General features: G+C 38.2%; 2 protein-coding genes across 8 annotated transcripts in view; both read left to right on the forward strand.

The window, feature by feature from the left end:
• The window catches only part of SPAST (spastin), a 40,188-nt gene extending 33,202 nt beyond the window's left edge, over positions 1-6,986 (forward strand). For 4 of the 5 annotated variants that reach the window (XM_080343062.1, XM_080343063.1, XM_080343059.1 and 1 more), the window contains one exon: positions 687-6,401. In XM_080343062.1, coding sequence (XP_080199188.1) covers positions 687-809 — 123 coding nt within the window. In that variant the 3' untranslated portion in view covers positions 810-6,401. Of the gene's footprint in view, positions 1-686; positions 6,402-6,887 lie in introns of those variants that run through there. The other variant, XR_013922034.1, reaches the window with a different exon arrangement.
• A 2,639-nt stretch (positions 6,987-9,625) lies between these two features.
• Positions 9,626-26,896, forward strand: SLC30A6 (solute carrier family 30 member 6). 3 transcript variants are annotated; one of them, XM_080342696.1, is made up of 14 exons: positions 9,626-9,650; positions 12,154-12,240; positions 12,863-12,947; positions 13,871-13,913; positions 16,191-16,256; positions 17,165-17,245; positions 18,517-18,552; positions 19,347-19,441; positions 20,136-20,184; positions 22,118-22,237; positions 22,524-22,626; positions 22,932-22,979; positions 23,550-23,618; positions 24,798-26,896. In XM_080342696.1, exons 1-14 carry the CDS (start codon positions 9,648-9,650, stop codon positions 25,293-25,295), a joined length of 1,383 nt encoding a protein of 460 aa, XP_080198822.1. In that variant the 5' UTR covers positions 9,626-9,647; the 3' UTR covers positions 25,296-26,896. The 3 variants fall into 3 exon arrangements, with proteins under 3 accessions (XP_080198822.1, XP_080198823.1, XP_080198824.1); XM_080342697.1 differs by having other exon boundaries at positions 19,413-19,441; XM_080342698.1 differs by lacking the exons at positions 9,626-9,650; positions 12,154-12,240; positions 12,863-12,947; ... (2 more) ...; positions 17,165-17,245; positions 18,517-18,552 and adding an exon at positions 18,418-18,463.
• Positions 26,897-27,017: the final 121 nt, after the last annotated feature.

Raw genomic sequence — 27,017 nt, forward strand, 5'->3', positions numbered from 1 at the left:
TATGCTTACAATCATGTCCTCAGCAAATGACTGAAAGGCATGTGTTGTATCAGAGAGGTTGGATAATCAGGATTATTTGGCTGACAGCATCCTGTGGTCTGAATACAGTTGTGGAAAGGGTGGGAACTTTCAGTGCCTTATTCTCCTGGCATGCAGAGATTATACTATACATGTGTTAAGAAAAAATCGTACATATGAGTTCTGTGGCCTCATATGCAGCAGCTTGGATCACCTAGTGAAACAGGAAGTAATAATCTTGTGGGCTGTTAAGTAACGAGGCAAACATTATGATTACCAAATGTTAGTTTATTAAAAACTGTAAATACTAATTGTCTTAAATTGCAAGACTCTTGGATCTGGTTATAGAATCATAGAACAGCCCAGGTTGGAAGGGACCTTGGAAGATCATCTGGTCTCATCTTCCATAGGAAAGGGAGCCCAGATGAGGTCATCTAGCACCCTGTCCTATTGCATCTTGAACACCCCCAGCGATGGGGACTCTACCAGGTCTCTGGGCAGGTTGTTCCAGTGATTGACTGTTCTCACCATAAAACAATTTCTTCCTTATGTCAAGATGAAGCACCCAAAGAATATGCTTTGTTAAAAGTGAATACTGAAGTACTTACTTGAATAAGCTGAAGTATGTAAACCACTTGTGATCCTGATGTCTTTTATTTTTTGTTTAGATGAGAAATATCAAACTATCAGATTTCACAGAGTCTTTGAAGAAGATAAAGCGCAGTTTGAGCCCTCAGACCCTGGAAGCATATATTCGCTGGAACAAGGACTTTGGAGACACCACAGTGTGAAGCACTACCTGCAGTGGAACCAAGTGCTGCCTAAGGAACAATTAGTACAGACTACTGGAAAGCAGCCAGAGTTTACAGGACTTTACAGATCTTTTAAGCATCTGCATTAAAACTTGAGATTAAGAAAAAATTATACAATGTGAAATGTGTTCATCAAAGCCTCCTTGCCATTTAGTGAGGATTTACACACTGTAAGTAAGAGCACAATAAGACTTGAGATAAGATACCTAGCAATTTGATTATGGTTTGAACAATAATATATGTATTTTGTTTCAGCTAGAAGGCTCTGATGATATTGATCATTCGAAAACCTTTTCCCTATGTTGTGTGTGTGTTTTTTTTGTTTTTAATTTTGCCATGACATTGATGTCTGACTTTCTTCCTTATAACTACTAACTTAAAATTGGAGGTTTGTAAACTTTGGTTCAGTTTTTGACTTTTTTATCCTTAATGTGCCAAATAAAACAGTTTCCCTATGCAGAAAGGAAGAACGGCATTGGGGAATTATGAAAATTTAAGTGTAAAAAGCAGCTGGTCTGTTATTACCTGTCTTTTTGTTTAGTTGTAATGTGACTGTATTGTTCACAGGACAGTTTTAAAGAAGACCTTTGATAGCAGAACAGCAAAAAACCCCAACCCTATAAAACCAGTTCAAACTATCTTTTAAAAAAGTAGTAAATAAAAAGTAGACTAAGACATTCATTTACTGGCAGTATTTTCTCTTAATGCATTTTGTAACGCTTCCATTGGTAGAATGTTAGCTTACGCTTATGGTGTACAACTTGAAGCCCAGCTGATGTTTGAGAGAGTAAGTGATGCTAAGTGTCAAGTTTCAAAAATGACGTGTTTCTACTCTGTATTTTGGTCTGTTTATGATAATTGAAAGTAAAATTTCCATTGTGATAATTTTTTTTAATCTACACATGTAAGCGTTAAAATACAAGGCTACATGTTTAATACATGGCACACATTAATGTTTTTATAGCTTTCATATGTTTTGGTTTATATATTAAAGTATGAAACACTCAACTGATCTGCTTTTTTAAAAAGAAACTGCATCTTTGTACAAATACTTGTTTTTATTATATAAATGACAAGCTATTAAAAAAACACTTAAGTGATAGCCTTTAAATACTGTAATAAAGGAAAACATCTTTGCCTTTACTTCTAAAGGCTTGACAACTTGTTTACAAATTCTGCATGGGTTTGCAAGGCAGAACACTCGTTCCTTTTTAGAGCAGGTTTGTGCTTGCTTTGTTTCTTTTTTTGAGACAACTCTCCTGACTTAGTGATATTACAAAAATGCGTGTTGTTTACAGTTGTTTAAATTGAGTTGTAAGTGTTGTTTTCTTTTGATCTTAACAGAAAATTTTGTTCTTAATTTTTCATTTAACTTATTTTTAACTGGTAGGAGTAAGTCAAATATTTCTGGGACTGCTCCCCTGGAAGTTGACTATAAATATATTTTATATAGATATATATACACCTATATATGAAAAAGCCCCTAGCTGATAGATGCAGTCTAAGTATAGTAATACCCAGAGAAGACACTGTGCTCACCGCGTAGTATTGAGTACTAAATAGCAGAAAGTGTGTCAGACTTTGGAGACACACAGATACAATATGTTTGGGATGGTTTTTTTGAACCAGAGATGCTTTTAACTGATTTTAAAAGTAAAAGCAAATAAATAAGAGAAGATCGTGTTACACAAGTATGCCTTCTGAAATAATCTAACCAAACCACTTCTAGCCTTCTTAATGGTACGACTCTCAAATGTTTGTCTGCTGTAAATGAAACGTGATTTCTGTTCCCCTGATTCATCTTCCTGGAGAAGTAAGAAATGCTGGAAGATTTCAGTTGCTTAAATCTTAAATTCTCTTAAATCTTAAATGCTTGTGTTGCCTTAGTTCTGCCTTCAGTAGACCATCTCTATTGTTGGAGATTCCTGGCTGACTTGATCCATATTTGTCATAGACTTCGTAGTGCTAAGCATGAATATCACAGGATCACAGAATGGCTGGGGTTGGAAGGGACCTCTGGAGATCATCTAGTCCAACCCACCTGCTACAGCAGGTTCACCAAGAGCAGATCACACAGGAATGTGTCCAGGTGGGTTTTAATGTCTCCAGAGAAGGAGACTCCACAACCTCTCTGGGTAGCCTGTTCCAGTGCTCTGGCACCCTCAAAGTAGTTTCTCCTCATATTCTAATGGAATATTACTGTTTTGTTAGCATCTGCCAGACAGTTAAACAAATAAGAAAGGCCCTTGGGCTTCCTATTCATAAAGTTTGTACACTTGCCTTGAGATACTTTGCAAAATGAGAACTTGAGGGTAACATCTCTGGTTTCCAGTATTCCTAAGTATTTCTTATCAAACTCTTCCTTTCCTCCATGTATTTTGAGGAATATACTGGTATTTATTTCAAATACATACCTATTGGCATGTGATAGGTACCTTAAACGTAGAGGCAGGAGTTCCCATCTGCTAAAATGCCACCAGTGTGCAGCACCAAAGGGTCAGAAATCTGAGTTGCTCCTTCAGAAAGAAAAGGGACACCAGCCCTTTTGCTTGTTTGTACAAGAGAATCAGTGTGAGTGGTATCACTGCTTTTGGTTTATCCTGCCTTGATTGTTTTCTGCATGATGGATTAACTACAGCCCTATAAATTAGTTCTGGAACACAGTAGTAAGAACTTAATTTTGTTCAGCAACATCAGTTTACCCCTCAACTGCTGGATCGCAGGCAGCCCAGGGGAGTTGTGGAGTCTCCTTCTCTGGAGACATTCAGAATCCACCTGGACACATTCCTGTGTAATCTGCTCTGAGTGAACCTGCTTTAGCAGGGGGGTTGCAGTAGGTGATCTCCAGGGGTCCCTTTCAACCCCAACCATTCTATGATTCAGTGACTTTTTAGCCCATGACCAAATGCTGCTTGGTTCATAAATCTCCTTTAAATGTCATTCCTATGTTATTTTTCCGAATAGTGTATTTTAGTAATAATTCTGTTCCCTTTAAGGCATTGCTTCTCATCTTCAGCAACCAATACCCCTCAAAAAACCCAAATACCTGTATTTCCCAATTCTATGGTATTTTATCTAGAACTTTGAAAGTATATTTACCATAAAAACAGATTATGTTCTAATACAGTATCTTGAATTAGAATAGGATAAGTGGGACAGCAGCTTGGATGCTTTTAACCTTTGCAAAGATTTGTGTTACATTAGCTCCTAAACTGCCTTTTTTTTTTCCCCCCTGAATCTGTCCACTACTAATGAATGAGGGACTTGACCCACTTTTTTGAGATTATTAGGAAGCAGCTGTCTGGCTCTCTGCAAGTGTGGTTTACTGACTTAAAGTGTAGCAGTTACTAGAGGGAGGAAAGAAAAAAAATCAAACCCTCTGGGTTTTTTTTAACATCTTCCTTCATACATCTTTGCTTCTTTTTATTAAGCAGGAAGCGCACTTTTTATCTTTCTACGTACTGGAAGAACAGTGTCTTCTCAAGCTCCTTCTCCTTAAAATGAGAATTTATCATGTGTTATGATGTTCCTTTTGCTAATGTTGACTTTTTTGTAGAGTACACAAAACCTGTACAGGTTCTCTTCTTGCGGCTAAGATGAAAACAACACTGAATATTAAAGATAAGCCTTAAGCTAGGGTATTTATGCACATATAAGTCTCTGTCCTGTTAGTTGCTTAGACTTTACAGAGTTCAGTGTATTAGAAAAAGGCATTCTGCCCCTGAGATGTCTTACTGACTCTACTCCAGAAAGTCAGTTGCTAATATAGTTTTGTTGAATATGGCCCTGCAACTTACTTTATATGGATAATAAATGTGATAGTAACACTTTAAAATGGAGAGGAATGGGATCTCTGAACTGAGAAGGAATTTCTTGTCACTGCACTAATTAGAGACCATTGCTGGTTTTACTGTTAGATTCTCTCAAATGTTTCTACAATGGCAGTTTTTACATATTTAACTTGCTCCAACAATTAACCTTACCTTCTGGTGTAGAACAAATAGTATTTTTTCTGTTCTAAACAAGCAGCACTGCTGCCAAGCCCATCTTGTGAAACTGAAGTACTTCGCACTGGGAATACTGAAGTCAGGTACGCTGGCCAATGCAGCTGAGGCATCTGTTCTGCAACTTGTGTGGAAACCAGCATTCTACTTTGTGCTTCCTTAACACCACCCGGCGTGAAACTGTGCCCTAGAGTCTTACAGCACTTTCCTACCCAAGACATGGACGATGTGCAGTTGTGCCCAAGATGTGCTTGCCCAGCTGCTGCAGTGCTTAGTGATGCTTCTGCAGGTGGCAGCTTTGGGAGGTGGCAGGTGCTGTTGTAGGTTCTGTATCTTCATCCATTGTCTGTGGTGGTCTCAAGCTCTCACGATGTTTTCAGTGTTGGGGACTTCTAACAGATATAAAAAATGGAATGAAAAATAGGGAGCAGGGAGTGAATGAATCTAGTTATCTTGGTCATTATGCTAATTAGAGGCAGTTGCCAATTTAATTGTTAGGTTCTCTTGAGCTGCTAGATAGTGTTGAAGGATGCTGTTTTACTCACCTACTGAATATTCAAACTTAAGATGATCTGCTGGTCATCCTAAGAGATGACCAGTGGATCAATTATTTTCTTTTAGAATTTTTTCTTTAAATAGTATTTCCATTATTTTTTTTCTTTTAAATGTTGTAACTATAATTCCACAAGATGAGAAAGTTAAACTGTTGCTTCCTACAAAAAGAAAATAATCTTGTGAAGTATGGGCAAATGTGTGTTGTGTTTTTCCTGCTTCTCATGTAAATTGTTAACTGTCTTAGAGTGGAAACTGTTTACTTTGTCAATAACTACCTCCTGAGTTTGGCAATAATTGGCAAGGTATACACTCCTCCAGTGGATTAAATATATTGGCTAAACACTGTGGGTTCTTCGGAGTTTGATTTTTTCATGTGCAAATTCTTTACATAGTGTCTGGAAGCTATGGTGATCAACCTTGTTTTGCTGCAAGACTTTCCTTGCCTTCATAAGACGCACTTCTTAAAATCCCATTTCAGAGAAGTGGCTTTGAGAAAAAAAGCCAACGCTCTCTGTAGTTGGTTAATAAAGGCATGTTCTTCAAAGATGCTCGGGATGTAGCCTCTCAGCTCCACAGGTTTTTTTACCCTTAGAAGTGGAGAAGAAAATACTTCATCTAATAAACGCACACCTATCAAAGGAACTGGAAATATAGAAGCTGGTTTTGCTACATGATTCAAACTTTTATTCATGTGAAGGGCTGGTCAGTATTTTTCAGAAATCTGGACTAAAGTGACAAAAACCAAAGGTGGAGACGAAACTCTATACCCCACCTCTATTAAATACATTGGATGACTCCAGTCTGGGATGGGGTTAATTCTTGTATTTTGTTGTTTTGAAGCACTTTTGTTTCATCGTTCTTTTAAGAATGTTTTCTGAAATGTTAAACAACCTTTTATTAATAAGCAATGTAAAAGAGCATGATGAGCACATAGCTTTAGATTCACAATAAAATGTTGCATTTGTCCTGTTCTTACAGTTTTCTTGTCTCTTTATCAGATAAAATATGCAAAACTAAAAGCCTTTTCAATAAACCTGGAGCTGTTTAATTGCTGCTGGTTTAAAAAATTAAAATTAGGTGTTGTATACCAGATGATGGAATGATAAATATGTAAACACCTCGTTTAGTTTCTAAAGGACATAACTCAAGTTCTTAAAACTAATGTAAACAGAAGTGCTACTTGGGAAATAAATATGCTGAAACGGAAAGTGTGTGCCTATCTTAGTCTTGCTACATCACAGTGAAAACCAGGAGTTCTAATGTAACTAATTCTGGTAGTCATGGTGAAGTCCTGAAAAAAGCTATTTGGAGCCAATTTACTTGACATCAAAATGGCACCTTTTCTTTTGCTGAGGGGAGAGTGTTGCTATTATTTTTGAGGTAACAATCTGAATTCTTCACTTATCTCCTCACTGTTTGCAGTTCTTTCTAGCTATCGCCATTGTCTTGAGGCTACATCTGGACAGTTAATGATGACTGGTGCTTTCTGTTCTTACAGTTACATCCTGAAGACAACCGACTGACCAACCAGCCAAAACACAGCTGGATTAGAAGAATTTTAATATCACCTATCTGGCAGCACTAGGGGTCTCTCAAAAAGCAGTCATGACCACAGCCTTCAGCATGTCATTGTATCTACCACTGTTGAAACAACCAAATCAAATATCAATACAACAAAACAAAATATACCCAACATCGATGTTTGGTCTGAAGTATATGAGCTATTACTGCTTCTGTCAGGCATTAATTCCTTGGGACAGTTAAGACACCATTGTTGTCTATGCAGGATAATTATACAGTGTCTCTCTTGGTTGAAGTACTACTACTTGGAGATAGATTCTGAACAACTGCAATTATTTTAATTAGCAATTTTGTGTATGGGTTACAGATATTCAAATAGACTTTTAGCCTTGTAGAGGAGATGCTCAGATAAATGTAGCGAAGAAACAAATGCGTGAAAACAGTATCACAGCACTTGCCACGATGAAATCTAGAGATAATGGGTTTGGCAGCATAGTCTGGTCTGAAGTATGTGAGACTAATTAAAAGATAAATCTTTTCCCAGCCAAGATGGTGTGAGATGAGACTCCATGCCTAGTGTCATATGCAAGCCTATTTCAGATGAAATATGTTTATTTCTGTATTTTAATGTTCAAAGTTTGCCAGGAAAAAAAAAAAAAAAAGTGAGGAAAAATTAGTTAAAAGGATTTTTTTTGTTGTTTTTTGTTTGTTTTCACTCAAGCCACCTTTCTGCAAATTTCCAAATACTTTGTGAATCTGTGAAATACAGCCTGTTTCCTATAGGGGTGCATCTGGCTCTGGAACAGACATGAGTTATGGAACCTTTTCTAAGTCACTTTTTATTCTGTGTGTAATGATAATACAGAAAACATTACGTAGAGGTGAAGGCAGAAAGATATCATTTAACTGAAATCCACCTCTTGAGATGTGAGTGAGCTATTTGTGGTGTGGTGTAGCTAAAATAAAAAAAGTGGGAATTTCAGAAGCCTACAAACAACTTAATGAGCAAATTGTGTTATTTTTACCAAATGTTTTTGAGGATTCCACTTTTTTTTTGCAAATATATATTGCAAGCACAGTATGTTCTTTCTAATATTGTAACTTCTATTACTTTCAAATCTCATTTTAGTAATTTCTATAAGACCTCAAACTTGCCAAATAGTAAAACATCCCTGAAGACTCTTGGTTTTGTTATACACAGAATACTAGTATCAGCTGTGTTGTTAGTTCTAGTATTTCTCTTCCGTGAATTGTGGAAGTGCAATTTCTTACAACTAACTGTCTTCCTCTTATGGGCAGAAATACACTAAGACATGAAGTAATCAAAAAGCCTGATAATGTGTTAATAATGAAGTAATCAAACAACTCTGTATTTGTGGAGCATATCATATGGATAAAACGTTACCCCTGTTGTTCATCTGACTTCTGATTTCCTGGTTAAATTTGAGAAGAGGCAGCAGCTGCAGTCTGTGGAGAGTTTATAGACCACAACATTGCAGTTGGAATTCTCTTACATGTCATGCAAATTTTACAGACTGCAAATGGATTTTTTTTTTTTTAAATTGTCCCACAAACTACTGTACACTACAAAAAAAAAAAAAATCTTCCCTACAGCCAAAAGCTTAGAATAAGCAGGTCTGAGACATTAAATACATGTCTTGTGGAATGCAATTACCTGTCCAGGCACTCCTAAAAAAAGTCTTTTGATGTGTTTCACAGAACAGATTAGATGCCAATAACATTTTTAACCACAGGACTACTGAGTAGACCATTAGAAGACCCAAGCCAGGCCAGCGTTACAGAAAGTTGTTTCACGTATCTTCCTACGCACATTAATCTGTCTTAATAAAATATCTATCTTCAATTTTTATTTCTATCATCTCTTTTCACCTGTTTCTAAAGGCAGTAAGTTGTCTTGTGACTAAATCTTTCTGTACATTAAATCCCATGCAGGTGTTTTGTAAACCAATTTTCCTTAACAGACCTATCCTAACTTCCAAGAAAATGTCAGATCTGTATTTTGTTCCTTCTGACAGAAACTATTGGGCAGTTTAGTGGCCTCCTTGTCAGGTCACTCCAGGATATTAACACCTCGCAGCCCCGGTGTCCCCTGTTCAGAGCCTCAGTGCTCACAGCCCCTCAAACGCGGCTCTGTTTTGATTCCCACACAGTTCGCTCTCTGGTATCTTCCTGTCACAAGAGACTTGGGGATGGGCGGACTGTAGATGGCTGCTGAAGGTAACGCCTCCGCTCCTGTCACACAGAGCTGGGGGCAGTTCTCAGACGTTCAGCGCACAAACTAGTGGCTGTGTTTTCAACACCGAGTTCCTGTGGTTCTGGCAGCAACTGTCCTTTCGCAGTTGTGCGTGTTGCTGGAAAAAACAGCCGCTCTGAGAGATGTGCGCTGGCCGCGGGTCACGCAGAATCCAGCAGCGGAGAGTGACACCGTCCTGATCTCAAGAGTATTTCTGTGTGGAGCAAGCGGTGAAACAAAACCGTCCTGGCGGTTTGGAGCATCGTGACCGCCACGACCGAGTCCCGCCTCCGCGTTCCCACAGCCGCCGGGCGCAGGAGGCGCAGAGCGGACAGGACAGCGGCCCCTGGCGGCCGCCGGGACGCGTCATATCCGCTGCCGCGCGCGGCCTTACGGGTCCGTTCGTTGCCGTAGAGACGGAAGCCTCCTCCTCCTCCTCTTCCGGCTTCGCATGGCGCCGTCTCTTCCGGTGCGGGGAGTAATATGGTGAGTGTCCCCTGCCTGAGGGGAGGGGGCAAGGGGGAAGTTGCGTGTTGGACCGGAGCGAGGAGGCCGGTGCTGCTGCAGCTCCCCGGCGGAGGCCTCTGCCGCGGCGGTGGGGCTGGTCAAGGCTAGAGCGCCCCGGCGCCGGCCCGGCCTGGAGCGCCGCCGCCATCCCCCGCCCCGCTCTGCTCCGCTCCTCGCGCGCGAGCCCCGCCGGGCTGGCGATGACGTGGCTGCGCGCGGGGGTGCGCCCCGCCCGGCCGGGCCTCCGGCTCGTCCAGCCGCGGGCGGCGGGACCGTCACCGGGAGCCCCACGCCGCTGCTGGCCGGCGGGACCCGTCACCGGGAGCCCCACGCCGCCGCTGGCCGGCGGGGCGGGCGGCTGGGGGAAGTGACCCCGGCGGCGGCGGGGCACGAGGGGCGGGCGGGCCTCCCGTGGCCGTTAACGGCTCCGGGAGAAGCGCGTGCGCTGCGGCGTTCCGTGTGGCACTTCCCCTTCAGCCGCCCCTCCCGCCGTGCGCGGGATCCCGGTCACCGCTGTCTCCGCGGCCGCTGAGCAGGCGGCGCTGCTCGGCTGCAAGGAGCGGGGTGTGTGTCCGGTGTCCGGCCGCGAAGCAGCGCTGCGGTTTGAGTGTCAGCCTCCAGCGTTTTTATTCAGCGCCCAACTGGTCAGGCGACGGGAAGTCGCACCAGGAGAAACGGGTGATAGTGTCCGGGTGTCGGGGGAACTTGGGGCTGTTACTCCTGGTACATACGGCTGCCTTCTGAAGAAAGGCAATTCGTTCTTCTGGGAAGGACCACCGTGCATCGCTGTTCAGACGGGCATCTAAACTTTCCATTTTTATGCCGAGCACAAATAAATTGCCATTAGTATCAGTAGCTGCTACTGTCACCTGTTGGCATTGTTGGAGCAGACGCTCACACTCATTGCAGAAATAGTTCTTGTATAGCTCTTCTGACACCACACAGAGCTTCAAAGGCTGAGGAGTGGAGTAGCTGTCCTGCTCAGCATAGAGGTGTTTCTCTCCATTGTGTTGCCAGAAGCTGAGAAGTCAGAGGACCTTTAATAGCAAAGCACAACATCTGCTGAATTAGAGCTTGCTTCCAGGGGTGAGCTATGGCTAGCATGGGCTGCGCAAGGTTCTCATCTGTAGTACAGAATACACAGCTTTAGTGCATGGTGGCACAGCAGAGTTTGCCAGTGGACATTGTGCTAAGAGCATGGGAAAGCAATGGGGTTAAGGTGGTGGAGCACCCTTTGCAAGCAGGCAGTCTGTTAGAAAAGCTTTCCAAAGTGTTCTGTCATCCCAAGTGTCTTGAGGGAAAAAAATATAATCACGTAAGGATTTGCTAGTAAATAATAAGTGCCAACCTTTTGCCACAGGTGAGCTAAACTTGGCTTCTATAATACTACTTTTTTAAAGTGAATGGCACCACGCACGGCATACATGTATTTCTACAGATAATATGAAATGCAGCTATGTTTACAAATGTGTCTGTAAGTTGAGTCTCTTTTGGTGACCAGCCTATTAGTATATAATTTTGTCTCCTACTGTCAGTTACAGATATGATAGCTTACAATAAAACCTTATTTCATCTGGCTCCAAATCAGTGCATATGACAGACCACCCATTTCAAGTTCACTGATTTCTTTTGCAAATTAGAAAGACTTTTTGTGTGGGAAGCTTATTTCTTTGGGGGGGGAGTAGAATGGAGAACAACTAACTAGAAGCTTGGGCCCTCTGAAGAAGGGGGCACAGTTGATGAATTTTTCTGGTAGTCTGCTCAATGTCACACTTCAAGAAGAGCCACGTAGCACCTCCTCACTCCCATCTCCTACAATGTCCCCTGCACCTCTGGAAAGTGTTTTATCTGTGTGTAACTGGAAGTTGGGAGAGGGAGCACCTGCAGTGAGCACATCTAATGCACACATTTAGGTTAAGCCATGACTGAGATTGTTTGTGTAACTGATCATGGTCCTGGCCTCATGTCCACCACTTTATGGATGATACTAGGATTGTTTTTATTTCTCTGATGGGTTCTCATTTATGTGTATATGTGTGTCTATATATATAAAAAAAATATTTCCCTGTTTAATAAACCAGTTAGCTTTGGATGGGAAGTATGCTCCGATAAAGAGAAATATTTGTTTTCACATCATCTGTAGTAGTTTTTACTTAAATAAAAGTAAAAAAACCCCACTCTTTAAATGGCATTTTGGTATGTTTTTATTTTTGGTGTGTTTTGGTATGTTAACTTGAAATCTGTATTATATCTAAATGAAGCTTGATTCTAAGTCATTCATCATTTTCTAATATGAAATCTATGTAAAATGGTTATAAAAATATTGCTGCATTTAATGTTTACGTGCTGTCTCTAGTTAACAAAAAACTGGTTCTGATTCTGTGATATAATTATGAAAATATTTCATAAAGGCAGATTTCCTTTTTGGTAATTTAAACTATGGCTTCGGTAAAAATTTCAAATAAACTTTTTTTTTTTTAAGGGGACAATACACCTGTTCCGCAAATCACAGAGATCATTGGTTGGAAAGCTAACACATGAATTTAGGCTGGTTGCAGCAGATAGGAGGGTGAGTTTTTCTTTTAAAAGTGAGTAATAATAGAAAAGACATTAGCTGTGATGAGTTAAAAAAACATTAACTTGTGTATATTTTGAGGGTATTTATTTGGATTTTTTTCAGCTCTGCTTAAAAAAAAAAATCACAGCTGTGAAGCTGGATTTCTTCCTGTGTATTGTCCCTGTCCCTGTTACAGTTCTCCAGAACTGTGTTTAGATTTAATGTGTTCAGTAGAACTGTACACTGAATATGCACAGATGTTTTTGGGACCTAAGTTTCAGCACCAAGAAAGGAACCCACTAATAGAAAATCATATAAGTCTGTCTTCACAATCAGATTGTGTGTACTGTAATAAAATGCAAGTATTATACAGGGGTGATTTTTTTAGACCAAAAGGCATTTTAAGAGTGATGCACAAGCACTGTTTATAAACCAGTTTTGAGATAATCTGTAAAGTTAAAAGTAGAATATGGGCTGCTTGTTCTTAATTGGATGATAAATTTTGGGAGGGAGGAGAAGCCAGTTCTGTTTGCGTGATGAAGTACTGCAATATTGTTTTCTAATATCAGGTGGATATATTTTTGTCTTATAAATTTTGGAAGAAATAAAAATGCAAATTTATTCTCATCAACAGTCTTGGAAGATCTTGCTGTTTGGTGCTATAAATTTAGTATGTATTGGCTTCCTGCTGATGTGGTGCAGCTCTACAAACAGCATAGGTAAGTGACTCTCTTACTGAAACTACAACTGAGTATGAAGTGATTCTTGGCGTGTGAAATTCCAACATACTAAAAAAGTGAAGTACACAGCCAGGTTTGGAAAGTTCTTCCTTTTGGATTGCCACAGTCATTTTAGAGGCATTTCTCGCAGGTAAGCGTGGATGGCTGAAAGTCTTTGGAAGTTTGCAAGGCATTCCAGACTTGCTGGTAATTTTCTTCGTGCAGCACTCTCTTTACATTTAAGACTGAAAAAAAAATAGACTTATAACTAGTCCTCAAGCCTATTCCTTATATAAATAGTACCAGTGACACATATAGAGACCTTCACAGTCGAATGAAGATGTTTGTAGTGTGACAGAAGGCTTCTCTAGTTCCAGGAATGCTCCTTTTCGATATTATGTTTATCTTCTACTTTTGTATAGGGGGTCCAAGATGCTTCTCATAATCTCTACTGAAAGTAGAATACCTTACATTTTTGTTTTGTGACACAAGTTTTCTTGCAGTTTCAAGATGAGTCAGAGAAGTGAAACAAGTGAAAAATTCCTACTTTTCACTGCAGTAATGCACATAAGAGATCTCTTGTTTTGGCAGATGATATATTACTAGAAGATCTCCTGAATTGTCTGTATTTAAATTCCTAGTCACAAGTTTAACATCTTTTGTATCTGGGCATTATCACATGCTTTATTAGAATTAGGATTGCCATAATCAACCTGTTTATGAAGTTCAATGTACTGGTGTGCTTAGGACATTCATATTGTAGACACATACAAAAGACAGAGAGACTTGCTCTGTCAGCAGAGGCAATTTATGTAGATAGAAGATGGAAAAGAGATGCACAAGAGGGTTTTAAAAGAACGAAAGTGATTTCTGCATGGCAAAGTTATATTAAATTTTAATATTTGCTTTTTTTTTTTTTCCAGCTTTAACTGCTTACACATATTTGACAATCTTTGACCTTTTCAGGTGAGTTTTTTTCCCATTTAGTCTCACTGTTCATTTGTGCCTGTCTTTGCGTATTTCTATGCGTATGTAATTTATGTACAGATACAAACCATGTTACTTAGAGTCATCAATATAGAAACAGTGTTTGGTTTAAATATATCTTAAATGAGTGTAACCTTGTACATCACAATAGATTATGAGAAACAGCAAAACTATATTGAGAATGACTAGCAACAAATTAGTCATGTATTACTCTGTGCATAACTACATAAAAGAGAATCTGCCATCAAACTGTTATCTGGTGGTCCATTCAGAACATTTCCCTAATGCAACTGCCATTGGTTCTGAATTATCCATCAGCCTCAGCATCAGGAAACAAGGAGTATCTAATGCTATTTCTATTTCAAAATATCTCAAGAATTAGATCCCATGCAGTCTTCCAACAAGTTCATTAGATACCTGTTTTTAGTGTTTTTCCCATTTCCTAACAAAATATTAAACTACTTTAAGTATGAAAGTTCTGAACACTTTCAATAATATTGGTAATACAGACATGAAATATATTCAGTTATTACCTGAGATGCAGATTGTTAGCAGTGGTTGGGAAATAAACTGCATAAAATGCATGTATTTTTTTTAATTATTGGCATATGTTATCTTCCTTGCTAGTTCATTAGCTTATAAAAAGTATGGATCAGCTGTCTGCTGTCTGTTTTGCTCACTACTTATCTAACTGATAGTAAAACATTTGTAAATAACAGCAGCAAACGTGCAGAAAGGAAAAGGAATGGTTGATAGAGGCATGAACATACTTGATCTGTGACTGCATTAGAATTGTGATATAACTTCAGTGAATTTCATCTTTCTCAGAATCGTGTTATCTGCTGAGTTTTGTCATCTTGAATCAAATATCTTTTTCACCTTGGGGAAAGTCTTTATATTATAGCTTGTATTTGTATAGAATACTATTTTTTTAGTTTTAGGAAAAGATGGAATACCGCTGGCACTGACATGTTAGCTTATATAGGGGATAGACTAGAAAATTATTCGAAATTGCAGCGATCTCTTTCAAGAGTTTTGATTTGCTGTAAAGGAGAACAGCGCTCAGTAATTCTGCTGCAAAAATCTATTTCTGATTCTTTCATTTTTGTCATCTTCCAGGTCATTTATAATAGTCTCACTGAATATATGAATTTACTATTTTTTATATGAGCAGTATTATTTCCTCTGCTTTTGCTTTTACTCCACACAGCTGTGGATCAGGTTGGAATTTCAGGTGTTCAATATGAGAGAAAAACTTCAAAAGAAAATAGCAAGAGGCTGTTAGTGAGTATCCAGTTAAGTGAGAGCTTGTGTAGATTAATGCAGCCCAAAAAAGGAAATTTGTTTTGACCATATACATAGACATTGCACTATGGAAAAGAAAGGCAGCACTTGTCATAGCCTGGGACTTATTGCTCGGTGCTAAATCTAATTCATGGTGTATCTCTAAAAGAAGGGTTCAATTGAGAGCTTGCTTCACTTTTTCACCAGGATACAACGGAAGTGACACGAATGTGACAGTCCTGTCATCTTGCTTATCATGTACCTTCTAATTTAAATGGCCTTTTTCAGGTTACAGTATTTCTAGGCAAGTTCATAAAACACATGTAAGAAGGGCATTTACTGGGTGTTTAGTCTGATATTCTCATAGGCTTTTGCTTTGTACTTTTCATTACTCTGCATGACACCTGCCACTATTAAAAGGATTTTCTCAAACCACCTTTGCCTGTTAGTCAGGTACTAGTGTACCTGGTCTCAGATGCTCCAGGTCCCTTTCAGAAAAATTCATGGAATACATCCAGATTAAGCACTGGTTGTGCGGGTTTGTTTCAGGACCTCAGTGTAAAAATGCACAGCATTTGGAGTTAAGGTGAACTTGATTTAGGTTGAGTGATGTTCTGTATTACAAGAAGGTTGGCAGTAGCCTTTGTAAGCACAGCACACCGAAAGTGCAGCATTAGGCTGTCTCCTGGTGTAAGGAAGTAGACCGACTAGCATTCTGCTTAAATTATTTGCTGCCCTTTTTATGGGAACAGCTGAAACATCACTGTGCAGTCTCAGTTTTATTCCCAAGCTCAACCTTTTTTTTGATTCACTGGAACCCTTATTGTGAGAGCGATGGAGGTGTTGACTTCATCGTAGGTCGTAGTTATATTGATTTGTTCAGTTCTTATGGGAAAAGTATATATTTGTAGATTATCCAGTTTGTAATGGCTGCAGTTATTTATCATAGTCTAATTCTCCCCTTTTTTTCAGTTTAGTAACATGTCTAATAAGCTACTGGGTAATGATGAAGAAACCCAGCCCAGTCTATTCATTTGGGTAAGTACTAATAACAAGATCCAGTGTTTGATAATACAACATTTCATATGCTGCTGACTGTCGTTGCCTGTACGCTCTGACAGCCATCACTCACTATCTGTTTGTAAAAGAGCCTAAAAATAAGGAGACCCAAGACTGTTGTGGAGTCTCCTACTCTGGAGACATTCAAAACCTGCCTGGACGCCTTCCTGTGTAACCTCATCTGGGTGTTCCTGCTCCGGCAGGGGGATTGGACTAGATTGATCTTTCGAGGTGCCTTCCAATCCCTGACATTCTGTGATTCTGTGTGATGCTGTGAAGAACAGTACAGAATAGGGGAGGGATAGGAAAAAAGAATTAGAGAATGCTTAATTTTAGGCTGTTTGTGGTAAGTGGAGTTTTGGCTTAAAATAAATTGAAAATAATGCCTATTCCATAAAGCATCCACTTTATTCCCATCTCTTTGCTCTTGAAAGAATTGGAAATAGTAGGTCTATCCTGCTGCTTCCTGCACAGACCAGAATGTATTTGATGCATTGTGTTAAAGACTCTTGGTCCGCTGGTAATGCTGGGTCTGAGGGCTTCTTTTTTTCTTATTAGATTGTCTTCTTCTGTCCTCCAGGCAGCTTTTTTACTGTTCTTATCTTGCTAATTTGCAGCATCTGCTGACAGTGTTGCCTGTCTATCTCCTGGTACTTGTCTTTATGGCCCCTCCATTACCAACAAACCAGGTTAAGATAAGTTAAACAATTATGGCCTGGAATTCCAGTAGGCCTCGCCACTCATCCTAAGTTTAGCTACTCATGCTAAAATAGGTTATTCAAATAGAAGTATACAGCTAAAAGAACAGAATACAATTTAGAAGTTAGTTGAATTAAATTTCTTCTGCAAGACGTTCAATGTTTCTAAAATTATTTCTCAAATTTCAGGTTTGAAAGGTTTGAAGTTCTAGCCGTATTTGCATCTACGGTTCTGGCACAGCTTGGTGCTCTTTTAATACTGAAAGAAAGGTAGGGTTATGTACCATTTTCTTTAATTTTTTTAATGACGTATGAAGATATTCCAGATTGAGCAAAAGCACATTCTACAAATGCTATCTGTACAGAGACGTTGTAGAAAACAATTCAGATTTTTTAACGTTTTGCTAAACCTTACTACTTACTTACATTGATTACACTATATACAGGCTTTAGATAAAATGATAGGAATTGATAAATATAATTAAACAGTTTTCAAGGAAAAGACTTGATGCTTCTAAGAAGCATATTTTCTGAAAAGTTTGGTATTTCATTTGGTGTATTTCTCTATGCATCTGTACTTTTAAAATTCATTAATAAAGCTGTGTGTGTTTTGTTGTTGTTTTGTTTTGTTTTATTTTACTTCAGTTACTTTGTGAAGTAAAGCCACTTCAGAATATATTAATGATCTGGATGTTTAAACTATCAATTTCATCAGTCCCTCAAAATTTGCTCAAGTATTTATTTGACATACCATCTACACTTGGAAGCTTTTGTATTTCAGGAGATTAGCCTACAAAATTATTTTAGTCTTTAAAAACGAAGAGGCTTTTGCTAATGTCTGGAATGTAAAACGGGGGCAGTGTACCTTCCATTTTTCTATTCAAGGGCTCTATTTTCTCTATAAAGGGCTATGTTAATAATTTATCAATTTTATACTATAGGTTGATCTGTTGTATTGACAATACACTGGAATTAATTCTAATAATGATGCACCGTCAAAGCCTCCAAGTTTTTGAACATCAATTTTAGGAAATTCCAAGAACTTACAATAGTTGTTTTTGTTAGAGCTGAAGCTGATTTCTTATTTTACTAGTGGGTAAAAAAAGATTCGTATCTCTACTACAGCATCCAGCATCTACTTTATGTGGCCTTTCTTAGTGAGAGGCTATGAGTCAGAGATTTCAGACTTATTTTATTGTGATTCCCAGCACTGGTGGTGGCAGTAACAGTATTTTTTGGCATGTTCATTTACAAGCATCTTTTTATTGTGTAGGCGGCATTCCTAGTAGCTAGCACCTGTGTGACACAGTTTGGAAATAGTCAGAAAATCTAAATTACACCCCGCATCGTATTAGCGTTAAATTCTTGCCTCGCTTACAGAAACTGCTCTGTTTATTTAAGCAATTCATTTTTTTGCAGCACTGTATCTGTCAGGTTTTATTTATGAATTGGCAGATGATTCTCCAGGACTGAGAAAATATGCTTCAGGTATCAAGGTTTTATTGCCTTAACATAACTCTAATTTTCAATTACTTTTGTAGTGCAGAGCGGTTTCTGGAACAACCTGAGATACACACGTAAGAAATTATTTTGACATGTAAAATGATATTTTTTTCAGTGTCTCTTTGTGTTTCTGATTCTTAATCTAGCATGTCTTAATTATGCAAGAACATTTAACACCCAATTCATTTTAGTACCTTGGCATTTGTTTCAAACTGTATGTAAGCTATATTGCAAATGTTTTTTTTCGACGTACGATTGAATGTAATGCACATGCTCTGTTAAATAATTATTTCACTTTATGTTGCTGATTTTGCTGGCTTGGTTATTCTTATTTCTTATGGGAGCCTCTTAGGAGGCCTGGTGTGTGGTGGGCAAGGACGCTACGGTCGTTAGAGAACTGGAGATGTTGCAAAGATGATGAAGACTGTAAAAAATATTGGGAAAGGAAAAGAAGGTGCAATGGGACAAAAGGCTGGGACATGGGGTGTATGGTGAAGTTGTAGTTCCCCTAGGAAAGGGTAGGGGCATAGGGCATAATTCCATAGAAAACTAAGCTTTTTTACCTCTGCTGCTGAGGAGACAACGTGTTTATATCATCAAAGAACAAACATATGTGTGTGCCTATATGCAGCTAGTTAAGAACTGTTACTCAATATTATGACCATTACAGCCTAATGTGATAACACTAACATACAAAGTTCAGTGATGTCGTGTAACCCTTAAAGTGATAATACACTGCCAGTTATTAAGCATTATGCTAGTTTATCTTACTCGGTGTCAATCTTGGTGAAAGACATCAAACAAAGTATTTTGATACTGTTACTAGCAATTAATAGCTTGATATATATATATTTTTTCCCCTTCCTAGGGGCCGACTGCTGGTTGGTACTTTCGTGGCTCTCTTTTTCAACTTATTTACAATGCTTTCCATTAGGAATAAGCCTTTTGCTTATGTCTCTGAAGGTATGTGATAAATTAATCTATAACAAGAATTGGGAAAATATTTTAATGTTCCTATTTTTATCGAGGTATAACTTGTCTGGTAACTTTCTTAACTAGCAGGTATATATTACTGTTACCTCTATTAATATAACTTTATGCAGTTTAGAATTGCCATCCAAATTTCAACTCTAGTTTGCTTATAGGGCTCTCTGAGTAGGATGTTGTGATTAATATGACAAACTGAGTATCATTTTAATGCCGAAGTACCCTTTATTTTCAGTCTTTTGGGTACAACCAATGAAGGTCATCTGACAGATATCAGAACTTTGAAGATATTTTATGGATATGTTAATGGATTAGAAATAAATTAATGTAATAATTCTTAATAGCTCTTTTACCTGGGACTTTTTCACTGTGAAGCAGGCTTACAATCTTTCCTGCTAACTGTACATTGTTTATATGTTATACTTTATGTTATATAAAATATAATTATGACGGTTATTATAATCTGCAATTATATTTGTATTTGATCAGTTCAGATTATCATGAGAGACAGGCGTTTTACTTATTGACTGGAAAAGTCAAGCGACGGTGAATCTGTTCAGCTACATTTATTAATTGACAATGTATTGGGTTCTTCCATTAAAATAAAAATTTAAGTGTACTTTAAAATGGATACCTTTACTTGTAGTAATTGTATTCCCTTCTTTTGCAGCTGCCAGCACAAGTTGGCTTCAGGAGCATGTTGCAGATCTTAGTAGAAGGTAAAGCTTTATAATGTTTTTCAAAATGGTTAGTTTCTAGAAGGCAATGTTGTCTTTTTATATATACTAATGAACTGGGTGGGTATTGAGGTGTAAACTGTTGTGTATCACAGCTTGTAAAATAGCTGTACCTACTGTAGGTCTAGTGTATGAGCTCTAGAGTAAACATTGTCTCATAGTTCTCAGATATATCAATCTAATGAAAATGCATCTTTCAGTGTAACTTACCCTCTGAAAGTGTTCAGTACTTGATATGTAATTTTCCTTGGATGAGGTGAGGTGAACTATTGTAGCTTTGTCCTTTTACAGACTTGGTCTGCATTTCTCAACAATCATTACCTGAAGGGTATATTTTGTAGTAATTTGTGGTTATTTAGTCTGTGGGGTGGGCAAATGGCTAGGATGGTTTAAGTGTGATATATGAATCTGGCTGCACACTGGAACATAGCTATGGAAACTCCTCAGCTGAGCAGCAGGAAACCACAATTTTCCAAAAGCTGAAGCTGTGTTGCTCATTCATCTTATCTGCTAATTCTCTTGTCTGTGTTGGATATCTGAATGCAAGATGACATTGTTTGCAAATAATTTTGTCAGATATCAGAAGTGTTTATTTTGAGCTGTACATGTTCTTCCAGGTACTTTTGCTGTCAGTATCAAAATAAGGAAGTTAAACCATATTGGATAGCATGTTAAGTATGCTGCAAAGCCCATCTGTTTCTGTGTGTTGTGATTTTTGTATACAATTGAGGAAAGCAGAGAATGCTGGCTCGTTAAACAGAACAATTGTTTTTATGTCAGTATAAGGTATTATATCATCAGACCCAAATTCTGAAAAAGCTTTGGAAGACTAACAATAGGGTTGCCCAAACACCTGGAGTTTCAGTGTAAAAAAAGAAATGTGGATAGCAATCACAGACACTAGCAGAGTTTTTCTTTAATGATGTGGTAACACAGCGTTATGGGGAAGGACACGGATGGATAACTTGAAGGGCTCCCAAATCAAGGGTCTAGACTTACTACTGGATTTTGACAAAACCTGCAGACAATTATGCCAACAATTTAAAAAAAAATATTAAGTTTGGTTAGTACATATACAGCTTTTTCAAATGTGTTCTCTGAAGCAGTTCTGATTACAAACTATCTGCACCTGTATATAATTATGTTGATTAAAATTCTTACAGGAGCAGACCAGCTTGTAAAGTCTAAACATAGGCTGGTTCTAAACAGCAACAAAACATTTCGTGTTGTCATTTCCTTCACATTTTCTGGTACGTGATGTGCACTTACATTCACTGGGAAGGACAGAAACCTTTTTCCCTCTTTATGCTGTCGTTGATAGGAGATAGCTATAAATAAATAGCTTATTACAACATTTCCGCATGGATTTTTTGGTCTGCTCTTATTCAGCTAGCTGGTATCCTTCCTCTTTTCAGCTTCCATGAATGAGTTAGATTTGGCTTTAGAACACTTGCACACCAAGGTGGCAGGTGGGTTGAAGACTAGAGATACACACACCCCCGCCCACTCCCCGAGACTTACATATCTGTAATAGCAATATCTGAACCTGTACAGCAGTTGTGCACAGCTGACACAGTTAGCTGTGTTGCCAGAAAATAGAAAGTAGCACAAGATTTGTATAGTGTAGTATAATGTTTTGTGGATGTGGAGATAGACTAAAAGCAGATTTAAGATGCAAGGGGTATTAGTTTTGGATATAAGGGAAATGTGACATGGGTCTAGACTTAATTAGTTTTTGATGCCATCAGACAGAACTTTGAGCAGAATTAGAAGAGTCTTTTCAGTCCTCAGAGACATCATTTGCTGTGACTGCAAGGTGTATTTGAAGTCAAATGCTGAAATACTGGTGTAACTCTTACGTTTTGAGGTAATGATGAACAGCTGGCTGACAATGGCTTTTTCTGTTTTGTTACAGTATTTGTGGAATCATCCCAGGATTGAGTAGCATATTTCTGCCACGAATGAACCCTTTTGTACTGATTGATATTGCTGGAGCTCTAGCTCTTTGCATTACATATATGCTCATTGAAATCAAGTACGTAAAATCGTTTAAAAAAAAGTAGCTCTTTTTGTATCCCATCTATGGGAAATTGCATTTTTTACATGAAAGGAGTGATCTCATCAAAAGCTGTGTTTTGTATGAATGGGATTGCAAGTCTATGAATATATTCATCTTTTTTCAAAGATGTAGAGTTCACCTGAAATTAGTATGTGTAATATTTTGTAAGTGTACATAATTTAAAAGAATGAAAAAATCAAAAGAAAATTATTACGCTTTTCAAAAATGTAAATACTTCTTTCTCTTTAAAATTACTCTGTAGCAACTATTTCGCTGTAGACACAGCTTCTGCTGTAGCAATTGCTTTGATGACATTTGGTACCATGTATCCCATGAGTGTCTACAGTGGGAAAGTACTACTCCAGGTAAGGCAGTGTCACAAAACACATTTTTTTGTGGTTTCAGTTTTGTTAAATGTCTGTATTATTTTAGAAACATAAATTAAGCATTTGAATAAGTGTTCCAAGGGGAACTTGTGATGTGCTAGAAGAATTTTAAGGGCCGCAGAAATGTGCATCATGAAGTAATAAGAATTGATTGTGTAATGCCATTGGTCTCTTGTGTATTTAGACCAGACTTAAAGACTCTCTTACTTAAAGAAGGCCAGTTAATTTTTATTATAACTTTTTTCTTCTTTTTCTTCTTTTTTTCTCCCTTTTTTTTTCTTAAGACAACTCCACCTCATGTGATTGGCCAGTTAGATAAACTTCTTAGAGAGGTAAGTCAGTGTATAGTACACGACACAGAGTGCACAGCTAACATTAAACAGGCATTCAGGAATATGAAGAGGTTTTGTGAGTAGTCCAAGAAGATTGCTAAAGAATTATTTTTTTAATATTATTTAGCTGCACACAGAAAATATGGATGTTGCTATCTAAGACAGTTGTGTCATTCAGGTATCTAGAACAAATCTGTTGAAGTAGTGCAGGCTGTTGTTTTTATTAACTAAATTCAAGATACCATTGAATAGGTTTACAAATGTGTGTATGTATGGGTGGCTGTTTACATACAGGCTATCAAGCTGAGAAAATATGGCAATTTGGCAGCAAGAGTTATTCAAAATGAGTTACTTAACTTTTTTAACGGATTCGATTGTCTAAAGGTAGCAAAAGTACAGTAGATAAGCATTAGTGGCATCACAGACAGACATTCCATTCTGTAATATGGAAGCTTTTCTTTCACAACTGAAAATGCTGTATTATTCAGCTATGTGTGAAAGTACATTTCCGAAAGGATTTGAAACATTATTTCTAATTTATCATATTTCTGGTTGTTTGTGTAAAATTAGGTTTCAACTTTGGATGGTGTCTTGGAAGTTCGAAATGAGCATTTTTGGACATTAGGTTTTGGCACTTTGGTAAGTTATGTCTTTAATGTCTTTTTAGCCTTTAAAAAAGAGTTGTCAGTTACTACTTTAAATTTTTTATTTAAATAGATTTCTTTGGAAATCTTAAAAAAAATTGATGGAGTCAGTCCTTGTGATTTATTGCAAAACTTCGCTTCCCCTGTCCTTTATATTTTTTTTTAAGCTTTGCTGTTGGTTAATGTTATTAATGTATATTGCAGCTCTGGATTAAAGCATGCATTTTGCAACTGTAGAATTTCTTTATGTTGCGACAGCCAGAAAATGAAGACTCTTACAATTTTTCTCTACTTCTGAATTCTTCCAGTATGCTCCCCTTCTTAAAAAAGAATTTAAAGGCAGAAGCTCTGACTTCCTGCTGTGAAAACAGCTTTCAGTTTGCTCTTCTGCCACCCAAATACTGGATCACAGCACTGTTTTATTGATCACAGATATTTACAAAACCTTTGTATCCATATTTACCTGTTGACATATTAGAGCAGAAACTTCCCGAGACCTCGATATGTTTTCAGCTGCACCATCTGATGTAAAAATGGCTTATAGACCACAAGCTGTGAACCATGTTCTTTATTAAATATGAACTGAAAAAGCATGTGAGGGGTTCTGTTTCGTGTACTGTTCTTTTCTGCAGCAGTAGTTCAAGGTAAATGAGATCTAGCGTCACTGAGAGGAAGGCAGGGGCAGCCCGGAGTTATACACAAGTCCAGGAGAAACTGTCTGACTGAGTTCCACAAGGAGCCTTGCCTCTGTTCTTGCTGGAGTGTGTCTGCCATGTGTGTTGTCCTCTTGTCAGCTCCAACAGCACCGTGATGACACTTTTTCCTAAATTTGGAATATGGAGTTTGTCTGCACTTTTTCTTCTTTCGGGCCACCTTTTTTCCTGGCTGTCGCATTCCTTTCCTTCTATCACATATTGTATTTTATAGTTTGGCTTTAAGACTCAATTTTCCTGAGTGATGGCGTTGATGTGTTCATAATAGATCAATGCATTAGGAAAGGTCAAAATGTGTCCTAATTATGGAATTATATAAGAATTTTCTCAATTTAGACAATCTCCACTGCAAAAGGTCTTTGTGTAATTCTCTGCAGGATAACTTACTTCTTCTTGAATACATGTGGAGAATCTTTACTGAAGCAACAGTTAACAGCTGATTTATTTTTATCACTTTCTAGGCTGGATCAGTACACGTCCGAATTCGGAGAGATGCAAATGAACAAATGGTACTCGCCCACGTCACCAACAGATTATACACATTGGTCTCTACATTGACTGTTCAGATTTTCAAAGATGACTGGATCAGACCTACCTTATCATCTGTGCCTATTGCCAACAATATTCTGAACCTTTCGGATCATCATATTATTCCAATGCCACCTTTGAAAGCTGCTGAGAATTCGAACCTTGTTACATCCACTCCAGCTAAACCCAGCAGCCCACCACCAGAATTTTCTTTTGATACACCAGGCAAAAACGTGAGTCCAGTCATCCTGTTGAACACTCAGACAAGGCCCTATGGATTGGGCTTCAGCCACGGATCCATGCCCTACAGCAGTGTACTCAGTCAAGGATTTGGAATACCGGGAACGGGAGCAACTCAAGGATTCAGAACTGGTTTTACAGATGTCCCAAGCAGATATGGAACAAACACTCGTGGGCAACCCCGACCATAATAAACACCGTTATTTATTGTACTTAAGGGTATTGACTTAATTCTTTTATTACCCAATTTTTATAAACATTTGGAATGTCAGATCATTCTAAATGGCTGGGAACAAGTGCATTGTTCATATTCATAAAATGGTTCATTTCCATCTTTTTTCTTCGCATCAGCAGTAGCCTGTGTAACGCCACAAATATTTTCCAGACTTGTAATACTTTACAGGTAGTTTTTATAGAGTGTCTGTTTCTATTCAGCTTTTTATTCACTTTTCTTTATTTTCCCAGAAGGTGTTGAGATATATATAGCACAACTCCATGAAAGAGTAAAATTGTGACCAGGTAGCATTTTTTTTTTTCTGATGAGAATTTCTTACTGAATGCGGAATAACCGAGAAAATAGGAAATTGCAGAAATACACGTCCCAGTTTTTGAGAGATGTTTTGATTGCTGTATTAAGCCACTTTTTGGCAAAGTCACAATTAGGTTTTGGTTGCAAAAATCCATCAGTATTCGTATTGTGACCATTGTGAAGACAATCTGACATTTCAGATTCTAATTAATTTTGTGAGACCATATTTTTACATTTTTATTGATGCTTTTATAGAAGTTCAGATGGTTCAGCAACCATTTTCTAGTTGTTAGTATTCCATATTCTTCTCTGGTGTTTCTTCCTTTTTGGTTTAACTGCAAAATTATTTAGCAATATACTGGGAAATAAAATATTTCAAACTTAAGATTTTAAAAGCACCTCTTTTTTATGATTAACCCTATTTAAGATTCAGAGCAGATGGCTGTATTGTTTCTGAAGCCAGTATTTAATTTTTGACTATGGAAAGTATTCCCTCATTCGATTGTGACTTTGTATTTTTCCTCTTTGTATTTTTTCTGTAGTTTCAAAAGAAGAATACCTATTTATATACCCAGAGTACTGATCAGTGATCACTGACAGTTCTTGAAGTCATTGCTAGTGCTTCACTTTTGAGGAACACTTGCAACGAAACTGCCTAACTTCTCCCTGCTTTTGCGCCTGCTGTACATCTGGAAGGCCGTATTTCTTCAGGGCCTTTCTCAGAGAGCTCTTCCCTCTGCCTGCTGTCTGTTTCTTCACTGCTCTGAGAACAGGGAAAGGCCTTTTAGAAATACTTTTTGATTTTCCTGTTCTCCTGTGCAGTATGTGTCTTTTGATTCCCCGGCCAATACCTACTTTGCACTTTCTTCTGCATCTCTTGGCTGTTACGGAAGGGGTTGCCCATTCCTATTGTTTCACTTGCAACTCAGGGTGCTATATATTGGCTTCCACCTTGTTAATCTGTATACTCAGTAAGTGTCTCCATTTGTCCAAGGTGGTTACATGGAGCTGTAGTATCTCAGGGACTCCAAAGATATTAATGTTACCTGAAGATAATGGGTATGATAGAGAAATCTTTCTCTTGTATGTCTGAGTTGAGAAAAAACAGCCTTCATTTGAATTTTCAAGATCTGTGGTCTTTTCACACTGGCTGAGGATTTCTTTTTCTGCATAAGGACATTGCTTTCCTCTTCTTTTTTTTTAATTTCCCCCCTCCACTACCTGTGTTTCTCACTCCAACGCATGGAGGAGGGCAGCACTCTTACAAACGAAGCAAGGTGACATTCTGCATGAAGGTGTCTTGCTGGGATGTTTTAGGCTGAGGTTAGTGTCCAGACTGCCACTGGTGTACAGTCCGTGTAAGCTACAAGTAGGGAATCTAGTT

The sequence above is a fragment of the Nesoenas mayeri genome (assembly GCF_963082525.1).
Source record: "Nesoenas mayeri genome assembly, chromosome: 3".
Lineage (NCBI taxonomy): Eukaryota > Metazoa > Chordata > Aves > Columbiformes > Columbidae > Nesoenas > Nesoenas mayeri.

What these genes read in the sequence shown, in the direction of transcription:
- SLC30A6 (XM_080342696.1), top strand. An exon ending in CTTTTAATACTGAAAGAAAG is followed by an intron (nt 17,246 to 18,516) that starts GTAGGGTTATGT and finishes TTACTTTTGTAG; the next exon opens with TGCAGAGCGGTTTCTGGAAC. An exon ending in TATATGCTCATTGAAATCAA is followed by an intron (nt 22,238 to 22,523) that starts GTACGTAAAATC and finishes ATTACTCTGTAG; the next exon opens with CAACTATTTCGCTGTAGACA.